This window comes from Gopherus flavomarginatus, chromosome 4, assembly GCF_025201925.1.
Source record: "Gopherus flavomarginatus isolate rGopFla2 chromosome 4, rGopFla2.mat.asm, whole genome shotgun sequence".
Lineage (NCBI taxonomy): Eukaryota > Metazoa > Chordata > Testudines > Testudinidae > Gopherus > Gopherus flavomarginatus.
Genome location: NC_066620.1, coordinates 103,593,929 through 103,617,255, shown reverse-complemented (window position 1 = coordinate 103,617,255; position 23,327 = coordinate 103,593,929). Strand labels below are relative to the sequence as shown.

The window sequence follows — 23,327 nt, the reverse complement described above, 5'->3', positions numbered from 1 at the left end:
CCCAGATGATATTCCCATAAACGAACTATGGAAATGTGACCTTGATTATATTACTATCAAGTGGGTGCATAACTGGTTGAAAGACCATACTCAGGGAGTAGATATCAGCTGGAAGGGTGTATCTACTGGGGTCCCACAGAGGTCAGTTCTGGATCTTGTACTATTCAATATTTTCATTAAGGACTTGGATAATGGAGTGGAGAGTATATTCATAAAATGTGTGGATGACACCGGCTGGGAGGGGTTGCAAGCACTTTTGAGGGCAGAATTAGAATTCAAAATAATATTAACAAATTGGGAGAATTGGTCTGAAATCAGTAAAATGAAATTCAGTAAAGGCAAGTAGCAAGTACTGCACTTCAGATGGAAAAATCAGATGCACAACTACAAACTGGGGAGTAACTGGTTAGGTGTTAGTACTGCTGAGAAGGATTTGGGATTTACAGAGGATCACAAATTGAATATGAATCAGCATAGTGGTGCAGTTGAGAAAAAGGCTAATATTCTGGAGTCTATTAACAGGAGTGTCATATGTAATTGTCTTGTTCTTCGCATTGGTGGGGTTCCAGTTGGAGGATTGTGTCTAATTCTGAGCACCACATTTTAGAAAAGATCATAGAATTTGTAGGACTGGAAGTGACCTCGATGCATCATGTAGTCCAGTCCCCTGCACTGAGACAGGTCTAAGTATTATCTAGACCATCCCTGACAGGTGTTTGTCTAACTTGTTTTTTAAAACCTCCACTGGTGGAGATTCCACAGCCTCCCATGGTAATTTATTCCAGTGCTTAACTGTTCTTACAGTTGGGAAGTTTTTCCTAATGTCTAACTGAAATCTCCCTTGCTGCAATTTAAATTGAGGTTTTCAAAAGATTACATTGTTTTAATGCTAACATCAAACAAATAAGTCTTCAGAACTGTCCAGATTTTTGTGCACAATATTAGTTTGATTTAAATGGTTTGTTGGCAATTGTACAGAAGTAAAAAGTAATTAAATAAAGGATAAGTACAAAAACAAATATTTACATATCTATGACAACCATTAAAATAACACTAAGGTTTAGCTACAGAATAGTGAAATTGCCAACAGCATGACAGAAAAGTTGTTTCTCTCACAACAGAAGCATTATCCCTCTGCCAACCCTCAGTCCTGATTATCTGTCCCAGAAGGGGGTCTCTGTAACTGCATTTAGTTAGCTTTTGAAGTCCACGTGACTGGAAGGCTGTAACCTGTGATTACTTTTGTTCTTACATCAAATGTTCTTTTCCCCAGAGTCACATCTGCTCATTAAACAATAAAACAATTCCTAGAAGTCAATGTGGCTAGCCAAAATTTCTAAATGAGCACAAATATTAGGTAGTAGTTCCTTGCAGTTTTCACTTCTGTTTTTCTATGGCAATACCCCTTTTGCTTCTCTTTTTCAAGGCTCACGTACCTTTAATCATTTTTTCATTAGCATGCAAAGGATGGTAGCTTCTCTGCTGGCAGCCTGACTCAAATTTAAGAAAATGATGTGTGTAAGAAGCACACATTCAGAACATCATTTATTCCAGGTTGTTATAATTAGGAATAGGCAAGCTGGTTTGAGTAAAATAAGAACAGACCATCCAGCAATCTCACACTTTGAATCTGAGCAGAACCATTAGTTATTGCACTGCCAACACTTATTTATACTTAGCCGAGCCAGCTTTGCACACAATTTCTGTAGGCCAATATATTTTTCTTCGTTAAGCAATTTGTCCTAAAATATAATCTAGATTTCATTATGTTTGAGTCAATATGCATCTATATATGTTTTTCTGTCTCATCCCAATGCCATGCTTCAGGCAGCCTGTTGCTTCTCTAAGGTTTTAATAGATAAGCCATCAATATTTTATTGAGTCATATGAGGATTGTATATGGCATACTTTTCTGTTTTTTTCCTCTCTCTCTTCTTTGTCTCTCTCACTTACGTTCTCTTGAATTTGGCCGGCAAAAATGTTTTTATACATAATGTGGAATTAGAAGATTAGAACTCTGCTGTTTGTGTTACAAAAGCATAGAGATTTACCATTGGCTGTAAAGTAGAATCTCTTTTCACATTCAGCAGGATAGGGCTCATGACACACAGTAGAGTAACTATGACTCTATCCTGCAGAGGGCAGTGGTACATATATGCACTATTTAGTTCGTTGACAGCATTAGTGAAAACAACACAACAAAAGCCTTGGACCAGAACTTGAACTATTTTAGCCTTTACTTTTCCTTTTTTGTATACCATGGCATTTCCAGATCCCAAATGAGATTTGAAGAAATGCTGAAATACTGCTAAAACAGCTATGCATGGTCAAACTAATAGAAGTACGGTAAGTAGTACCAGCAATCTTGCAGACAAGCCTATTCCTGTGATATTTTCAGCCTACTTTTTGTTACGGTTTGTATAATTTGTATAAACTTTGGCTAGATCTCAGAACTTTTGGCTTCTTATCTGAACTGAACCATTCAAAGTGCCGAGGTTCATCCATTAGTAATTATAATTATCCCATTCACTTTTTGAATTGATTCTTTATAAAAACTAATCAATGAAGGCCTTGTCTATAATGGGAATTTACAAAGAGAGACACCTTCCCCAAAAAACTATAGATTGATCCAGTGAACAGTTAAACTCTTAAATTGGAGTCTATTAAGGTAATTATAATAGATAATAAAAAGATAATGTTTTGGTTTTATTTTTATGCATAATGAATTTTTTAGTCTAAACATTTTCCTCTTAAATTTGGACTTCTACATTGATATGTAAGCTGCGGATATGTAAATCCTTTGTACTTTCTTATTAGATACTAGTCCAGATAGTATTGTTTTTTTTAATATGTGCTGTTGCTGCAGAATGACCAGTGAGAGAGCTTGCCAAATTGATAGTACTGTGCATTTCTGGGAGATTAGTGCTTTATTCCATTTATAGTAAGCCTGAGCTAAATTATTTATAACAGGTTAAATTGAAAGTTCCCAGACTTCATTTTACAAGAAAATGAAATTGCCCAAGTAATCTCTTCCATGTCCCATCTTTCTTTGCTTTCAGTGCACAATCCCGTATTCATTGGTGTGGAATGAATGATGCCCTATAATGGATTTTTCTTCTTGAGATTGAGAAATTTAAAAAAAAAAAGCCATACAAATAAAATATAGCAAATAGTGTTGTTTTTTTTAAAGGAAAACAAAGAATTAAATTCCACTTCAGGGTGTCAAATACAGAATAACGCTACTGTGCTGGTGTGTGTCACTCCAGTATAAATCTATCACCTCATTAAGATCTTTAATGAAGAGAGCAATAATAGTTATGTAGCTTTTCATACAGGATGGATGCAAGATTGGGGTATAATGTGAGTCTTGTTACAGCACTGACTGGTTACTGGGGCTTTGTCTACACATGCCTTTTTTCTGAGAAAGTTCCCTCTATTCCCACTGGTGCAGCTCTGCTGGCTGTAGCGATGGCAGGAATTACCCTTTTAGATGAGACTCAGCTTGCTGCTGGAGTTTTAACCATTGTGTCGTCTAAACCTGCTCACAACAGGTCTATGTGACACTGGTGAAAATGCTGGCAATTGTTGGCATCTTGTTCACATTAGTGCTCCTGCCGTTAGGTCCATGCCAGTGTTTGCAATGGTAGGGAATTTTTCAGAAAAATGGTATTTGTGTAAGCAAGGGCTGAGGAAAGCCTCTACCATACAGTTGTTGGTGGCATTCAAAATACCTCTTGAAACAATAGACCATGCTGAAAAATGGTGCCAGGCAAAGAGTAGCAACATGACTCCAGCTTTATGGACCAGTCCCTGTCTCACTGAAGTTAATGGCAAATGTCCCACTGATTTCAATTGTGCAGGATCCAGGTTCTTGGTAACTAAGAGTCTTTTACATACCTACTTGCTCTATGGGGCATGAGACTGTATTACACTGTAGCAGACTTTGAGACAAGCCTCCTAAAGGAATAGGTAGTCAAATATTGCTCAGAAGTATATAATTTATCTTTCTGAATAAATCACAAACTGCTGCTTGCGTTTCATAGATCCATAAAAGTGCTGGTGCGCGATGCTCTAGAGTGTCTCCACCTGCTGTTTTGCGTTCCTGTTTACTTCCTTTTTTCCCTCAGGTGGGGAGTTGAGCTGGATTCACGCCCCTTTCCTCACTGTGCTCTTAAAAAGACATAGTAGGAGGACAGAAGTGATCACAAGCCCACCCATACCTTCTCTCAGATGTTTTGGTGGTGGGAGAGCTTTACTCTCCAGGCCAGGAAAAGCATGTGGTGGCCTCTTTAACTATTCCTTTCCTTTGGGCTTTAGGAAGTCTACAGGGGGCAGAATGCATGGCTGGCTGAAGGATTGGGTAGCCATTAGGAGTACAATGAAGGCTGGGATTTTCAAAGGAGTATAAGCTAGCTCATAGGTTCTTGGGGCAAGAAGACATCACTGTGGTCAACTAAACTGATCTCCTGTATAACACAAGACACAATACTTCCCTGAGTTAATTTCTATTTGGACATGAGCATATCTTTTAGAAAAACATGCACTTTGGATTTAAAAATTCCCAGGAGGGAGAATCCACTGTAACCCTTGGTAAATTGTTTCAGTGATTGATTATCCTCACTGTTAAAAATTTCTTATTTTCAGTGTGAATTTGTCTAGCTTCAGCTTCCACACACTGGATCTTGTTCTGTCTTTGTCTACTAAAAAGCCCATTATCACATAATTGTTCAATAGTTGTTTATAAACTGTCTTCAAATAACATCTTAACCTTCTCTTTGTTATGTTAGAATTAAGGAGCTCAATCTATTTATAGCTATAACGGGTGGGCAAACTATGGCCCGCAGAGCCATGTTCAGCCCACCAGAACTTTTAATGTGGCCCTCGAGCTTCAGCCATGGAATGGAGTTGGGGGCTTGCCCTGCTTGTGCCAGGGAGCGAGGTTGGGGGCTTGCCCCGCTCCACGCAGCTCCCAGAAGCAGTGACATGTCTTTCCCCCCCACACACACACACTTTGGGGCAGCCAGGAGGCTCCTCGTGCTGCCTCTACCCCAAGCACCAGCTCTGCAGCTCCCGGCCAGTGGGAGCTGCAGGGGTGATGCCTACGGACAGGGCAGCGCACAGAGCCGGCTGGCCGCACTGCCACATAGGAACCGTAGGGGGGACATGCCACTGCTTCCAGGAGCTGCTTGAGGTAAGCACCGCCCGGAGCCTGCATCCCTGACCTCTTCCCATGCCCCACCTCTCTGCCCCAGCCCTGTTCCCCTCCCACCATCCAAACCCTTTGGTCCCAGCCCCACCCCAGAGCCTGCACCCCCAGACAGAGTCCCAACCCCCTGCCCCAGCCCAGAGTCCCAGCCCTGTACCCTGACCCTCATTTCTGGTCCCACCCTGAAACCCGCACCCCCAGCCAGAGCCCTCATCCCCTCCTGCACCCAAACCCTCAATTTTGTGAGCATTCATGGCCTGCCATATTATTTCCATACCCAGATGTGGCTCTCAGGCCAAAAAATTTGCCCACTCCTGCACTGTAAGGTATGTTTTCCAATCCTTTTATCATTGTTCAGATAAATTGGAGACTCTTCTGGCTCTTATCAGTATCCTTCTAGAAGTGTGGACCCCAGAACTGAACACATTGTTCCAACAGTGGTCACTCTTGTGTCAAATACAGAAGTAAAATACCCTTCCAACTCCCACTTAGTATTCTCCTGTTTTTGTATCCCAGGACCGCATTAACGCTTTTGGCCACAATGTTGCATTGGGAGCGCACATTCAGATGATTATCCACTCCCCCAAGTCTTTTTGAGAATCACTGCTTACAGGATAGAATCCCCCCTATCTTGTAAGTGTGGCCTACATCCTTTTTTTTCTAGATGTATACATTTACAGCTGGTTGTATTAAACATATTGTTTGTTTGTGCCCAGCTTACCAAGTGATCTAGATTGCTCAGGATCAGTAACCTGTCCTCTTCATTATTTACCACTCCCCAATTTTTGAGTCATCTGCAAATTTTATCAGTGATGATTTTATGTTTTCTTCTGGGTCTTGATTAAAACGGTTAAATAATGTAGGGCCAAGAACTGATCCCAGACACCCAAATACAATTAAAATCCAGTGGAAGTTAGGCTTCTTGGAAAGGAGGGTTGCAAAAAATGTGGCAGCTGAGATATAGAACTTCTGATCCTCACCAAGCAAAATCTTATTCAAGAGAAGCTTTAAGAGCTCTGCGTGGTCCTCTCCTTTCTCCTCCTTCCTAAACCTAATGTTTTCTCCCTGCAGCTCTTAATTCTGTTCTTTCTGCCTGATCTCTAATCTGTTCATGTAGAACTATCCCATTGTAATTACTCCCTGGGTGCAAGCAACTGATCCTCATAATATGCATACGTATTTCCACCTCACCTCTCCCATATTCCCCAATACCAAAAATGCCTTTCTTTCTGATTTTGTAATTTTTCTTCTCTTATTTAGTTTTGAATTGGCTATAGAAAAAACTGCCTTGATCTGGTTACCAAACCACCTTCTTTGTTTAAATTTGGTCTGCTTGTCCTTGATTGAGACACTTCCCATGTCTTTGATTCCAAGAAAAAAAAGATTTAACCACCAGGTTCTCACAAAGACCTTGTATATATCTGACTCACTACATGTTAAAGATTACAAATTATCTAAGAAACCAGACCACTGTAAGACATTAATCATCTTTCATTCTATACCTGAATCTTTCTTTTCTTCAAAAAACTAACCCCTGGTCTACACTGGGGGGGGCAGATCGATCTAAGATGCGCAACTTCAGCTATGAGAATAGTGTAACTGAAGTTGATGCATCTTAGATGGACTTACCTCCCGTCCTTACAGCAGGGGGTCGACTCTGCTTCCACCTCTCTCCCTGGTAGAGTTCTGGAGTTGACGGGGAGTGCATTTGGGGATCGATTTAGCACATCTAGATGAGAAATGATAAATCGATCCACAATAGATCGATCAGCGGGTAGTGTGGACGTACCCTAAGAATTCAGAATATATATGTTCAGTCCGTGCAAACATGGTATTGAGTATTGATGTAGTCCAAGTGGATATTAGTCTGAAAACTGATTCCTTTTTTAAGTGATCAAAATTTTCATAATATTAAAGGAGGGAGAAGACTGTTATTGGCTTATCTAGGAAACCATGTTTTTTAAGAATAAATATGCTAAAGAACTATCTGATGACATTTTCAGGACAATTAGGATCAACTGCGTCTTTAACTTTTCTTTATTAAAAAAATAAAAAAGGCGGAGAGGAATAATTTCAGTTACTACATGAAATGGGTTACTCCAGGGCGATGGACCCAGATTTCAATGCAAACAGATTAATGTACCTTCCATTATCATACCATAGCCACCTCAGAAAGTACTGTCTTTTCTTATTGATATTTACAGTGATGGCATGCTCGTTCTCATATGCTAGTACAATGTTCTAAGTGTTCCTGGTGCTATACTGTATAAACACAGAATAATACATTTCTTGTTCTCTGCTCCATGTAAGCATGCTATACAGAGAAACCTATTCTGTCTTATCAACATAGTGACTGTAGTGTTCACAATATAGTGCCCTACTAATGAGCCGTTCACTTTTATGACACGTCTTTCTTTCAGACTAGATGATCATGATAGTCCCTTCTGGCCTGAAAATCTGAGTCTGTGTCTTTCTCTTTCAGCTCTTTTAACTTCTTATAGTAGGAAACAGTTAATAGAATGCCTTTTCTTGATATGTCTTTATTGAAACTTTCACATATATATATTTTGTTAGAGGCCATGTTGAGGTGAAAGTGGAGCCTTTTTCCTACATGCAAGACCTCCATGTGTTTTGTAGATGTCTTCGAGGTTCTATTCCCGGTTTTCCTTCCATGACCTGTTCTGCTGTACTAGAAGACCTTCTTCATTCTTACCAGGTTTTCAACTTGCTATATGAAACTTCCTGCAGGTTTATTTCCCAGTATTGCTGTTTCTCAGATTGGCTTTGCATCATATGAATTTAGGGTTTGATCCTGTGATGTGATCAGTGAGAATATTTGCAAAAGGACTTCAACAGGATTGAAGGCAGTGAGGAGCATGCCATAGAGCAGCAGTTCTCACAGTGTAGATCGGGCCCCAAACAGGGTTCCGATCTCTTTTTAATGGGGTTGCCAAAGCTGGTATTAGACTTGCTGGGGCCCACTAGGGCCAAAGCCTGAGCCCTGCTGCCTGAGGCCAACTTCAGCGCTGGATGGCGTACCTTGGGTTACAGGCCCTCCTCTGTGGAGCTGAAGCCCATGGGCTTTGACTTGCCTCCTTCTCACAGGGCGGCAGGGCTCAGACTTCAGTCCCTCCACCCAGCGTCATTTAGTAATTTTTTCTTGTCAGAAGGGGGGTCAGGGTGCAATGAAGTTTGAGAACCCCTGCCATAGAGCATGCTCTCTCCTGTCAATGTCCTATGTTCTTGGACCTGCTGATTTGGGGGGGGGTGCTTTTTTGTTTTTTTTTGTTACGCTCTGGGTAGCATATTAACCATTTGGCAAAAGCTTTCATCTGTTTAGCAAAAAAAACTTGCTACACTGAAAAAATAGGATTCATATTAGTGCACTGATTTGTCATTCCATACATGTTCAAAATAACTCCAACTTACATGCCAAAGGGGCAGAAGAATGAAATGTAGCAGGAAAAGATATCTAACTTGAGAGTGGAATTTAATTTTCCCTGCTGGTGCCCCACCCTTTTTGCCCTCTTTTTGGTTTGTGCAAGTTACCCTCATTGGATTCCAAATCAATCCTATTTAAACTTTCACCACTTATATCGGTCTCATCACAAGTTTATATCACCACTTTTCACTGTTGAATTTTGTGCAGAGACTTACGTGGTAAATGAATCTGTTTACATCCACTCAGAATTTGACTTATTACTTTTAAATGTATGTAGTAGCAACCAAATGAGGCTGCTAAAATTGAAATTTGGTTTAAAAACAGAAATCAAGCAGATGAAATACCTATGCCAAGCCAGATATGAAGATAATTCTAGTTGCTCAAACACTGAAAGATTGGTTTCAAGAAAACAAAGTGAGGAAAATGCAACATACAGAAAAAGGTGGTATAGAAAGGTGAGATGTTGATAATTTGACCATATTCAATTGTAATGTACATTTCAAAAAGATTTTCTCCTTTTAAGGTATTAGCTCATACTTTTGAGTTTAGCCTTTTGTAAGGAACATACTGTAAACTATCGTATGTAGTATGAATGTACTGATCTGCTTAGAAACTTGAGGCAAAGAAAACAGCAGTAATTCAGATCCTTTTTTTCAGCAAAATTAACCATGACAGCTGTTTGCTAAAACTGTAATTAATGTTCTTTTAATTTTGGTAAACTCAAATGCCTAGAATAACTACAGTGGTGTGTATGAGTGTGAATGTGCATAAACAGGCTTAAACATACCTTTTTTTCAATAAGATGTAATATTTTCAAAAAGACCCATTACAAATCATACTTTTTAGTGAGTTGCTACTTTTCAGATGATATGTACAAATTTTAATGTGTTTATTTCAAAATTTTCTGTATTGCCTAATAAAGGTCTGTGCTTAACACAGAACAAGAAAGACAACTTACTCTTATTTTCAAGAAAAATATTAAAAGCCATTTTTGCATCAATAACGTCATTCTCTTGGCTTCATTCATTACGGGGTGGGTTGCTGGATACATTTAGCTACTCCATACAAACTCTTCATTGTTAAGGAAAACTGACGTGTACAGACAGTTGGATCATAGGGAAACATAGCCTATGGCTAGTGCTGGAAAGAATGGCATTAGCATAATGTCTTGGCTTTGACAAACTCTATATAGTAATATTTTTTTTTGTCTGAACTGCTGATCTTCCCCATCGAACATGTTTTATCAGAGGCTTTGCCTATAGAAGAACCATTTTATCAAAGGACCATATAGGACTCCTTTCAATTATCTGTGAATTGAATTACTTTTCAGGTAATCAGAATCTTAGCAGTGGAATGCAATATTAGATGTGGCGTGAGAGTGGAGCATTCTGAACCAGAAAATAACAATTGGCGATTAATTAGTCCCACAAGGAGAAGGTACTATTATATTAGAATAGTAAGAAGATGAGCTTTTGATTTTGCATTAAGGACATATGAGGGAGACTTGAATTGAAAAATGTCTGTTGTTTAGAGCCAATTCATTGTAATAAAAAATGTTGGGGCTTCTGCATCTGTGGACTCTCATGCCAGACGAAGGAAATTGTGAAAAAAAAAATCTTTGGATTTGGAGTAGGTTTTACATGATGTTGAACCTTAGATTATAGTTTTTTTTGACTCCAGACATTTCATTGCGAGCTGCATGAGGCACTTCTTCCTCCCAAAGACATTGTGTGTTGCCGCTGCAGCACTGAACAATCCAGGGATCCAGAGACTGACTTATCAGTGGATCTCATTTATAAGGAACTTTTTCTCTCGCGGTACTTGTGTGGACCCCATTGTTGTGGTATCTTAGTGCATCATAAACATTAATGAATTTTATCCTCATACCACCTAGTCTATTGGTATAGGGACAAAGGGATTTTCTTATTGTCTTGGGCTTGGAGATGACTCAGATGACAAGATGTTTGAATGCAGCCATCGGTCTGATGGAGACTGCCAGAACTGCTGAGAGCCTTTTGCCCTCTGATGGGTATATTCGGAAAGGTTCTGTCTGATATATAGAAAAAATCCTGAAGTTGTGAGTGTTTTATATTGGACTAACCTACAGGAAAGCACTTGAGAATCACAGACTTTTTCTTTGGCCGAAGGAAGGAGAGCAAGTTGGGATGGCAGATATAATAGTGTTGTTTATTCATACTTTCTGAATCTTCTGAGACAGAAAATAAATCACAGGTCAGTGGGAGGGAATCCAGTATAGGAAAATGCAGAAAGTCTAGTCTGGGTATCACACTATGTTCGTCAACTTAATCTGACCAATATCTAGGAGTCAATCCCAGAATGTTATATTTTTGTTTTTAAAATTAAATTGTCTACTGAGATTTGTGAATTATAATTTACAACTCTGTCCTTATACATGTAGACTGTATTTTTAATAGTGTGAATAATTAAAGGTGTCATCATTGTCCCATTTCAGACATCTGGACCACTTAGTTTTGTACTAAAACGCTAACATTTATGTAACTGGCTGTCAAAAATGTGGATGAGCCGAATCACCCCAGGTTTAAAAAAAAGAAAAATGTAGCGAGAGAATTTTTGTTTGACTTGGTTCCAGTGGCAAAACAGAAAAATTGAGAGAGAGGCTAATTCTCATAAGATAGCACTAAGTTATTTTTGTGGGTTTGAAATTACATTGCATAATTTTTATTTTTGTTTCTTTCCCCCCCAGGAAATTCCACTTACTTGGATGACCATGGACCACCCCCACGCAAGGTGAGCTCCTTCCAACCTTACCAGTTGCTTTCCTATTGTATATTTGGGCCAAATTGTACTCTGTTCCTCTCTAGTAAATGTGGAGTAACTCCCCTGAGTTTTACATTGGTGTAGCTGAAAGCTCAGTTTGGCCCTCTTGCCCCCCTTTTTTTAGAAAGCATTGTCCTCTCTCAGGCTTTTATAGGTAGCTTGCACAAAAATACGTTTAACTTGGGTAAAATGGGTTCATTGAAGTCAGTGGGAACGGGATTTCAGACCTGTTCCTTCCTGGTGCCAACATGATGCAGTTTGTCATGTTAATACATACAACAGAATGCTCAGCGGTCCTCTATTCTGGAACAATATTATCACTTGGTCACTTTAGGAAGTGTCATCAATTTGTTACAGTTGTCATTGTTCTTATGAAATATTTGCTCACAAATGCAACAGCCTAACAGGGCTAAGCTATTGTTTCTAACCCTTCACACTAAATCTCTTCCTCTTAGTTTCCTTTTTTAATGGCAAGTATTTCAACAGCTATAGTACTTCTAAAACCTTAAAAAAACAAACGCAGAATACATGAACTCAGTGAAATTGGGGTTTGTGTTTAAAAAACAAAACAAAAAAACAAAAAAAAAACCCCTGAGAGTAAATATTAAGAATGCAGCACTGGCTTATGCTGAGGACAGTGTACTCTTAAAAGGAAATGTTTATCAAGATAAACATTAATATTTCTTGATTTTTAAATGAGACTAAGTGTCTTCACTGTAAACTTAAGTTGACCTACATTTAGGTTGGCTTACAGCCACTGCATGGTCATATCCATACTGCCTTTCTTCAGTATGCATCCTCATCAGGAGCGCTTCCACTGACTTAAGAGTGACAGGCACATGCAGCCCCCCACTGGGATCAGGGCAGCTGCACCAGGCTTCTTAGCTCCCTGCTCCTCACTGGGAGTTGGGCTTGGCTCCGAACACTGCAGCTGACCGGAGTCCAGGCACTGAGTTTCCCCACAGGTGCAGCTATGCTCTCAGTTGGGAACAGGGAGCTGAAAGCCCGGGTGGCTGCCCCGTTCCCAGTGGGGAGTGGAGAAGCCCAGTGCAGCTGTCCCCTCCCTGGTGGGGGGTGCTGAGAAGCCCAGTGCAGATGCCCTGTTCCTGGAAGGGAACTGAGAGCCTAGGCAACAGCCCGGTCAGAGTAGGGAGCCAGGATCCTGGAGTGGAGCATGGCTCCCTGTGGGGAACCTGGGTGGCAGCCTGAGCCCGGAGCCTGGTTGGCAGCCTGGCTGAGGAACCAGGAGACAGCTTTCTTTAGAGCTGTGAAATTGACAATGACAGCCAATAGATGTAAGTAACGCAGTGTCCGCAGGGGCACTGTGTCACCCTGACGACACCAATATAAGCCCTATGCCTCTCGTGGAGGTGGAGTTATGATGTCAGTGTAGTAGGGAACTTATATAGGCAGGAGCAAGGCTGTAGTATGTACGCTAACATAATTAGGTCAAGGTAAGCTGCCTTACATTGGCCTAACGCATTACTGTAGACCAAGCCTCAGTATTTGCTGCTAGTGTCAGATAGTAGAAGAGTGGTAGGTGGCAAACTGGTAGATTATAACATTAAAAAAATTTAAAATTAGGTGTGTTTTATCAACTAGTAAATTATAATATGGAATACACGAGATATAAATAATATTATTGTATTTTAGCATTAGATTGTGACTCTACATATATGGGACTAAACCAAACTGACGGATGCACCCTTAATTCTGGATTAACTGTGTCCACACTAGGCAATTTTACCTCTTTAACTGTGTCATTTCTAACTCAATGTAATTATAGATGCACAAAAAATCTGTAAGCCAGCCCCCAAATTACTGCCTTCATTGATGAGGGATGTGAAAATGGCCTGCATGCTGGCAGCAACTGCCAGAACCATTGTGCAAGCATAATGTTTCCAGGAATGCATGTGGTGGAGGTGTCAAGTACACTTCTGTACGGAATCAGTTAAGTGTAGCATGCCGGTCCAACTTCTCTGGCCGATGAACTGTGCAGCACTGCTGTGCTCTTTATCACCTATTGAGTTGTGGGCACGGCTTTCTGAGCATTTCAAGAATGCAAGGACAAAGATTATGCCTGGCCTCTGCAAGAGGAAAAGTGGTGACAGGCTTTCTATGCATCCAGGTACAAGCTAGCCATTAATGTATGTGGTTCTCTGAAACCTAATTTGATGTTACCTTAGCTCTGAAACTTTCCCGAAAAGACCCATAATAAGACCATTATAATGACATTGTTTTTGCTGCTTTATAAATAAATACGGTGAGTTTTCTTAGAAAGGAAGGAGTAATCCTGCCATGCTATTAATTTTACCGTGTTAATTTTATTTTCCTAGGCATAGTGTAATATGGTGATGTGTTTATATCCTGGTAATGTAAATCTTTACATAGTTATGTACTGTGCAAATGATATGCAATGACAAGATGAACATTTTTAAAAGATTTCCTTTCCCAAGTTATTTCTCATTTTTCTCTTTTTGCTTGCAACAGAGGTAATAAAAAAAGGAAAGGGGTGGGGAGAAATCACATGATATACTGGCATTTTATAAATAGTAGATTGGCTTTGGCCGTGGATATGTTTTAATATGAAGCTTTGCCAGGTGAATTCATTTCAGTGGCAGTTAGGTACTTAGGGGCTTTTGAAAATTTCACTAGGCACCTATCTGCATCTCTGACCCAAAAGCCTGTAAAAATCTGGTTCTAAATAACTTAGATGCTTTTGAAAATTTTATCCTTAATCTCTCAAAATACAACAAAAATTCCTTTTTAAACATCACACTCCCTCTCCCAAACCCTAAACTATATTTTTTATCTAATTGCACCTGAAGAACACAAGTATCCTTATGGGTTTCCTGCATGAGTAGTTATGAAGGTAGATTATTATAGTCGTAGCAGAGATAATAAAATAAACTTAAGTAAACTCTCCACTTATAAGTGTTTGGTTAAAAAAATAAAACTAAATACTGTTTTTTGTCTTGAAAAATTGTAGTTTCCTGCTGAGGGTCTCGGTGGACCACTTAATGATCTTTCCAAACGTTGTTTGTACTGTTAGCTAACTATTGTAAAGCACTTTGGATAAAAGCACTATATTAAAAAAGAAAAAAAAGTGTTTTTGTTCTGCAAATAAAAGCACACGACTCAAATTTTAATATCACTAGTCTTACCTTTCTAATGCGATGTTTGTGCCCTCCCTCCCCTGCCTGTGAAAACCCCGGGCTGGGAAGGAGGGTGTGTGTCTCTCTCTTCCTCTCTCCTCCAACTGCAGCAGCTTCCTGAGATGGGGCTGGGAAGGAGGGCTGTCTCTCCCTGCATGTCCCAAATTGCTCCCACCCCCTCTTCTCACCAGGGCCGGTGCAAGGAAGTTTCGCGCCCTAGGCGAAACTTCCACCTTGCACCCCCCTCCCCCAGCCCTGCAGCAGCTCCCCGTCCCCCCCCCGAAGTGTGCCGCCCGCCGCCGTGGCAGCTTCCCATCCCCTGGCCTGAGGAGCCCTGCGGGACCTCCCCACCCCAGCTCACCTCTGCTCCGCATCCTCTCCAAGCAGGACTGCGCAGTGGAACCCCTGGGCTGGCGGCTGCCGGCAGCGGCGTGCTGACCCAGGGGATCTCCCTGGGTTGCCAGCGGCGCGCCAGGGCGGCCCAGAGGATTCTGGGGGCCTGGGGTCTTCGGCAGTGGGGGGCCCCTGCTTTGGCGGTAATTCGGTGGTGGGGGTCCTTCCGCTCTGGGACCTGCCGCCGAAGTGCCCCGGAGACCCGCCACGGGGGCCCCCCCCCCACCGAATTGCCGCCGAAGCGCAGCCGGGTCTTCAGCGGTAATTCTGTGGTGGAGGGCCCCTGCCGCGGGTCTCCAGAGCACTTTGGCGACTGGTCCCAGAGTGGAAGGGCCCCCCGCCGCCGAATTACCACCGAACACCGGGCTGCATGTCGGCAGTGGGTCCCACTTCGGCGATAATTCACCAGCGGGGGGTCCTTCCGCCCCAGAGCGGAAGGACCCTCCGCCAGCGAGGACTGGGAGCAGAAGAAGCTCCAGGGGCCAGGGCCCTGCGAGAGTTTTCCAGGGCTCCCGGAGCGAGTGAAGGACCCTGCTCCAGGGACCTCGAAAAACTCTCGTGGGGGCCCCTGTGGGGCCTGGGGCAAATTGCCCCTCTTGCCCCCCTCTCTGGGCGGCCCTGCTGGCGCTCTGACCCAGAGGAAGCCCAGGGCTGCCGGCAACGGCGCCCTGACCGGGGGGACCCCGTGGGCTGCGGGCTGCCGCGGTGGGGCCCTGACCCGGGGGACACCCTGGGCTGCCAACTGCCGCCGGCAGCTCAGACTCCCTCTCTGTCCCAGCAGCAGCGGCTGCTCAACCATTAAAAAAAAAATTGGGGGCACCTTTTGGCGCCCCCAAATCTCGGTGCCCTAGGCAACCGTCTAGTCCGCCTAAATGGTTCCACGGCCCTGCTTCTCACCCCGCTGTATCCTCCCAGTTACCCCCATTCCTCCCAAGGCCACCACCGCACCTTACATGTGCATCTTCTCCAGGGTCCAGGCACCTAATTAGTGGAGCCACACCTGCGCGGCTCCACTAATTAGGTGGGTGGCCCTTCGTTCTCTCATGTGCGGCTGTCAAGGTGCACACCTTAGAGGGAACTGTCTGCGGACTGCTTGAATGGAGCTTGCAGACCAGTGGTGGTCCATGGCCCACAGTTTGAGAACCTCTGGTCTAAAGAATTGCTTTAGAGCTGGTCTCCAGTGTAAAGTACTCTGTGCTTGAAAGAGTAAAAGCAATGCTTATTCCAGACCCATATTTTTCATGTTTGATTTAGCACTCAGAAATGACTTTCCAGGCCAATAAGGAAAGGACTGTAATCTAGATTACGATAAGGTTTTTTTGAACCTTGAAAACTTTTTTTTCTGATCTGCATGCCAAATTTAGCATTTTATTCCTCTTATTTCAGGAGTTTTGCATTACACAAGAAAAGGGCTGGGGGACATGTGCCATAATGCACAGTAGCAACAGTTCAGGTTTATCCATGCCAGACAATTTTGTAGTACAGTCTGAAAAATTTACCTTAGTTCTCTTGTCTTAAAGGTTGCGGGCTAATCTGCAATTGCTTTCAGAGCTTCCCAGTGCCTTACTATCTTTAGTATATTTACTTAGTACAGTGTGGTGTCTATCCTTTTTTTTTTCTTTATTTCACTCCTCTTCCAGCTGGCAGATAAAGTTTCAAACTTCTGATGGCAAATAGTGTAGTCTGAAGTGTGTCCCGTGCTTCACTAATATCTGTGGTACTCATAAAATCAAATCCGTGTCCTGTTGATGTCGTCATGCTTAGTCTTTGGGCTGCCCAATGTGAACTAGATGTTTTGAGCAGCCTGAACGTACTCTGATTTGAACTGAGTGCTTGTGCAACTAATAAAAGTTCTGGGTATTTTGTCCAACCAGCCTCAGTTCTGGGTGTTTAAAAAACAGTACAGCAGGGCAATAGAGTGTAGTCTTACGTAAGTGCTAATTATCTTACATTTTGAAGCACTTGCCTAATTGCCTCTTTGAAGACCTTTGGAAGGGCATAGGTTGGGATCTAAACATCTTGATTGTCCCAGCAGCAGCACATTTGTAGCCCTCACTTATTTTTCTTTTCACTCCTGTTTGTCTAAACATTAGCAAAGCTGACATTTAGATATTATGCAGATACTTCATAGTATTTGTTTAGGGCCAGATTGTTCCCTTAGACCCATAAATTCTATTGATTTTGTAGCATTGCATGATTAGGTAGGTGTGTATGCTATTTACCCTCCTTTGAAGCATTAACTACTGCCATCTACTTGCAAGAAACTACATGCACTTTGATTCTCATTCAGGCAGCTTCTGTGTTTTTATCTAAAGCTAAATATTAGGCTGTTTGGAATTGTAAATTATGTAGTGATAGATGGATGATTCCAAGGGGAATGACGTACATAAATTGGTAGATAGGATTTGGTCCTTAAATCCATTCTTTTAAAATATCATCAGCATAAAAAATTTTTTAACAGGGCTTCTTATTTTACTATACCTGTCAGCATGCACATTTTTTTTTAATGTGCATAACGCATAGTTGTAGAAGCCCTTGGCTGTCACATGCAATCCCGGAATTCACTTATCCTGAAGTTGTATTTTTGACTTGTTTAATTCATCTGTGATCAATCTACTGGGTGCTACTATGGGGATGTTTTTATAACATCTGTGATATTAATCAGTGAGAATTACAGTGTGCTCTAAATGAAACAAAAACATGAAAAGAGGATTTTGGAGATTTAAAATAAGTTTTAGAATCAAGTTGGTTCTAGTTTTATACATCTACTTAAAAAGCCCCTTACAAATTAGAAGTGTTTGTGCATTTTAACTAATGAACAATGATCAGCTGCCCAGGACTGATGTAAATAATGGCTAATAACTGTAGTCTTTAATTAGAGATAGTGAAAAGTAACCATGGCCTAATTTGCAATCAATTTAGAGATTGTGCAGAAAACCTTCTTATATTTTGGCATTCAACATGGCTAGGAACCAAATAAGAATATTTTGAAATAGTACTGATTTTTTTTTCCCCATGTGAAGAATTGAAAATAGCACTTTCAGAAAAGGGCAAGTTTTTGGAATGAGAAATACCCAGTGTGTGGCTCATAGATTTCAGTAGATGAGGGCAGCTCTCAGTCGTACTTCAAGATGGGTCAGTAGCAGCAGCTTTCCAAAACATAAGCAAAGAAAGTGAGCTGTGCTCACTGCTGCACCTACTCAGACGCTATTGCTCTGGTGTTGTGATTCTTCCTTTGGAGTATACTGATGGCAGAAAGAGCAAAAAGCAGATTTTAAAGTTGGCTTAAGTGGCCAGCTAGGAATTTACTGGACACAGAGGAATCCTCCAGTGACACACAGCTGGTGTAGCTAGCCTATGCTATCCTGCCTCTCAGTCCTCAGTGTAAAGGACTTGGACAGAGCCATGCAGCATTCCAGCCATCCCCAGGTGTCAGAACAGACCGTTGGGTGCTTTTGCAGCTAATCATAACTTAAAGCAGCCTTAATGCTGCTCTAAATTGCTCTTGGGGACTGAACCATCCCCTTGTTGGCCCCAGGATCACAAGGTATAAAGATGACATACAGCCAGCCAACTCGTCTTCACCATCTTTGGATCCTCTGAGCACAGTTTCAGCCAAAACCAAGAAGTAGATCCTACTACTTTAACAGTAAAAATTAACCCTTCAACTCTAGTCCCTAGAATTCCTAGATTTTCTCTCCGGTTGCTTCAAGTTTTCAGGAAGGTGTAATTACAGAAAAAAATTATGTTCTGGAGTAAACTTTTATTTATCTTTCCCATGTAAAATGGAGCCCAAGTAGTATCTATGGATGAAATGTAAAGAAAAAATTCTGTGCAGTTAGTGCAAATTAGTGACAGTAATAGATAAAAATAATTAATGTGTTCCATGTGTGAATGTTCGGCAAACAAAAGTAAATGTATTTTATTCCAGTCCTTGAACTGACTGTTTTCTCAGCTCTATTGTGCCTTTTTCCCCAGTACAATTGAGGAGGTGAAACTGACACTTGGGGACAAACATCGCAGTCCTTACTCTAACAAATCTACCATTGAGGTTAATGAGAGCTTTGCCTGTATAAGCACTGGATAAGAGCTGCAGTATACAGTCCTTAGCTTCTGCAGCTGATATATATGTGAGTAAAGAAGCTGTGCTGTAGGCACTCAATGACAGATAAAATCTATTGAAGTGGATCTCTTTCTGGACAAACTTCCCATGGGATCCGTGTCATGGATCTGATGTTATTGGCAGCTGCTCAGGTATCAGCAAAGCCCTGTGCTTAGCACTTGTGTGACAGCATTTCAGAGCATAAAGTGAATACAGAAATGTGTATGGGTCAGGATTAGGTCAAGAGGAGAACAAGCAAAGCACATACCAATACACAAGCTGAATCTGAACGGAATTTTACTAGTACAGTAACTGAGTGGAAGCAATTACAAGATATTGGGGCTGTGGAGACAGTTACTAAAGAAATACAAATGTATTACATAAGAATGGGCACACAGATGCTCCCTGGGTTACACAAATCCGATTTACCGAAATCCAGATTTATGGAAAAAGTTCCATAAGTTTGAGTGTGTGTGTGTAATTGTCGGAGATACGTTCCCGACTGATGCAAAATTCAACTTACGCAAGGCATTTGGTAACGGAATGCTTGCGTAAGTCAGGGAGCTTCTGTACTGGGTTAGACCAAAGGTCCGTCTAGTCCAGTATCCTGCCTTCCGACAATGGCCAATGCCAGGTGCCCCAGAGGGAATGAACAGAGCAGTTAATCCTCAAGTGATCCATCCCTGTCTCGGTACCATCATCCTAGGTCTCACCCACTGCTAGCAACATGGTACAGTTGTGCTAACAGATATGGGCTGTATTATTTTTACTGCTTTTGGCCACAGACAGGGCTAGTTAAGTCTTAATTAAAATTGTACACTGTATAAATCCATTGTCTTCTCTAGTTGTCAAGCAGAATTTTCTTTAAGGCAGCCTGTCTAAACAATCATGTCATCATTTTAGGTATATATTTTCCTTTTCATTTCAGCCCGTGTGTGTGAATAGTAGCACCCAAGATTTTTTTTTAAGTCTCATATATTTTATCTTCACTTTACCTATTAGTTTTTGGTCTGGCTCCCCATTTATTGTAGTATCTTGCACTTATTTCATGTTTAAACTCTAATTTTTGACAGCTGAAATATTGTGTACAGACTATCCTTTTTGCCAAAAGAGAGCTGCCTGTGGGTTTTTCCCTGACTCCCTGAACAACCACTTAACCAAATGTAGTTTACAGCTACAATTGTGGTGTTTTGGAGAGTTATTTCTGGGGGTTTTGTATGAGCAATATCCTTACTGGAGGGTTGTGTGTGGTGTTTGTTGTTTTAAGAAACATTTTTTGTCATTATAATGCTATTCAGTCTGAGAGATTAATTTGTTACTGGTAAAGTGCCAGGTATAAAGATAAATCTCTTCCACGTACTTGTTTATCAAGCATTTTAAAAGCAAGAATAGTAGCAGATGTGTGTTTTGATAGAATAGCTAAACAGAGCATTCCAATTCCAAAACAAGTGGTGCATATTATTAAAAGCAAATGATCCTTCTGTGTGCGGAAGTCTAGGTTAAACATGGAGAAACAGTCAGTAAAAAAAGAAAGCCGCAGCAAGAAATTCTTTTCCTTTTGCTATTTTTGTTGGCTTTTTTTATTTCAGAGATAACAATGTGGTGCCTCTTTGTACAGAGAGGTGCTTATGAAAGCAAAATACATTGTGGAAGTTTTCAGAAATGGAGCTTGTCAACATTTAGAAACATTGTAATATGTAAATAACTCGCAGTAATGTTTATTTGACTGATTACTAAAAAAGCAAATATAGTGAATATCACTTTAACATATTAAACCAGAAGAATTAAAACAGAGTCCATGCAACAAAGGCAAAAATACAAATGCTGTATTAATGGATTAAATTATCTTTAATTGAACTGAATGGATAACTCTAATGGAGTTTGAAATATTGGTGTTACAAAGTCATATTTGCATGCCCAAATTAAGAGATGACCCTCATTGACACTTGAATATTTAATATGCTAGCTACAGATTCTGGGCATCATGTTGTCAAGCAGCTGATATTTATATTACTATCTATCTATGTCCTTGCATGATGCCCATCCTGATAGTGTCTGAGTGTCTTGCAAACATTACTGGGTGTTGTGAGGATAACTCCATTAATGTGAGAAAGTATTATAATCCCATTGTTATCAATGGAGAACTGAAACGTAGTGGCTTGCCCAAGATTATTCAGAAAGACTGTTAACAGCCTGAAACTGAAACCAGATCTCCTGAATTTCAATCCAGTGCCTTAAAACAAAACCATCCTTCACTTTTAAAAGTACTGGTGTGCACCTAGAGACCATAAAAATTAACTTGTGAGGTTTGATAAGTAGTAGATTGAATAGCTGTAAGTGCTGTATGTTAGAGAAAGGGTGCAAAAGTTGATTTGTAATCTGAATCCTCCCAAAAGGTTTTGACTTAAAGTATCTGAATTAATTGCTGAAATCCCAGAAACTATGATTCTGGGTATTTTGTGCTATTTACATACACTTGTACAAGAGTCTCTTAAATTATCTTTTTGTTACCCATAAATTACAGTATTTCAAGAAAAGCTCATAATTCTGGATGATATTCCACCCCTATATATAAATGAGACAGAGTCCTATGGTAATTTTATCTGTTGAAGGATAGAGTTCTGTAATACTTGTGAGCGCACTGCTGGGGAGAAATCTCACAAGCTCAGTTTTATAGTCACTCAGGTGCAGCCATATGTCTGTCAATCTACCATTTTATCCAAAGATAAATAAGTGAACCTGGATGAACTGTAGTGTGGGTAGTCTGGAAGTCTGAATTGAGTACTGGAGAATTGTGTTCTGTTAGTTGCGCTTTTATTTATTTTGTTTATTGTTGGTTTTTTTGTAGATAGTCTTCTAGACGAGAAAATATTTTCTTCCGTTCTTCCCTGAAATAGTGAAGATGAAGGATTGTCCCTTTTCTGCATGCATCCTGATTAACACGTAATACAGAATATCACTGTATGGGTAATTGAATGATAGGGGTGAGGGAAAGTACAAAAAGACTTCTAAATTAAAACCAGACCACTGCCATCAGTAGATAAATCTTTGGACAATAATGTGTATACTGACATACCTCAGGAGACTCGAACAATAGTTAACTTTTCTTTACTAACTCTGAGAAATTACTGCCTTTGAAATAGAGAGGCTTATCCATAGGACAATTTTGCAACTGGACACTCAGTTTCTGTGCATGAGAACATCAGTAGCCCCTATTGTAGACAATTTGATTTCTGATGTGAAATCTTTCACAGATGCTCATTAAATATTTTTCTGTTTTTGCTCAAAATAGTTCATATTTATTATTTGTGTTCTGATAGTATGAACAGACCCAATCTGGATTGTGTCCCCACTGTGCAAATATATAGTTAGAGATGGTCCATGCCTGGAAGACTTTGTATGTAACACGTAATACATTAAACTCTCCAATGGCATATTGTGTTTCATACAGGAGTATCATTACATTATCAAAGGCTGTTATGAAACATTTAAGCTTTCTTTGTTACATTGCATACTCTATCTAAATAATTATCCAAAATATCACATCCTCATTGTTAAAGCTTGACAGCTCTGTACATCAATGAACCTTAACATGCAACTCATACATGATATATTTAGTCTATTCCCATTCACTGCTAAGATGTCTTGCACATATTCAAACATTGTGGAAATGTGTTTTTCAGATTATTTCTTGCTGTTGCAGACCTCCCCAGTATGTCACTTTTTCCTCTGCTGCTTATTCTTAAATCATCCATCAATAGTAATAAAATATAACAATGTATGACTAGCCAGTAAGGGATTAAATTACAGTATCAGATTCAACAGCATCAGTAATACATAACTTCACAAAATGACACGTAAAAACAAAAAAATACAATAAAGTAGAACCACCTTGATTATCCAAATGTCAGAGGACACTAAAGCTAATTGAGGCCCATTCTGTATAAACTTAACTTTGTAGAGAATCATTTATCCTGGAGGATGTTTGTGGCATAGGGGTAGCATGAAAAAAGCTTCAGGGCCACTTGTGGGAGTAGGAACATGAGCTGCATTAGCAAAGTGTAAGGTGAATGTTGCCAACTCTTGTGATTTTTATTACCAGTTTCATGTTGTTTGGTACTGTTCTTACAGCCTCAGCTGCTGGAATTAAGTGATTACATGAAAATCTCAGCTGATATTTAATAAAGTTTCTAGCCCTTATGGTTGCAGAGAAAAACTTGAAAACAAAAA

At 40.6% G+C, this 23,327-nt stretch overlaps 1 protein-coding gene across 1 annotated transcript in view; it reads left to right on the top strand.

Moving 5' to 3' along the window:
• The window catches only part of UST (uronyl 2-sulfotransferase), a 308,265-nt gene that overhangs the window by 103,447 nt on the left and 181,491 nt on the right, over positions 1 to 23,327 (top strand). The window contains exon 2 of the mRNA XM_050949786.1: positions 11,374 to 11,417. Coding sequence (XP_050805743.1) covers positions 11,374 to 11,417 — 44 coding nt within the window. The remainder of the gene's footprint in view (positions 1 to 11,373; positions 11,418 to 23,327) is intronic.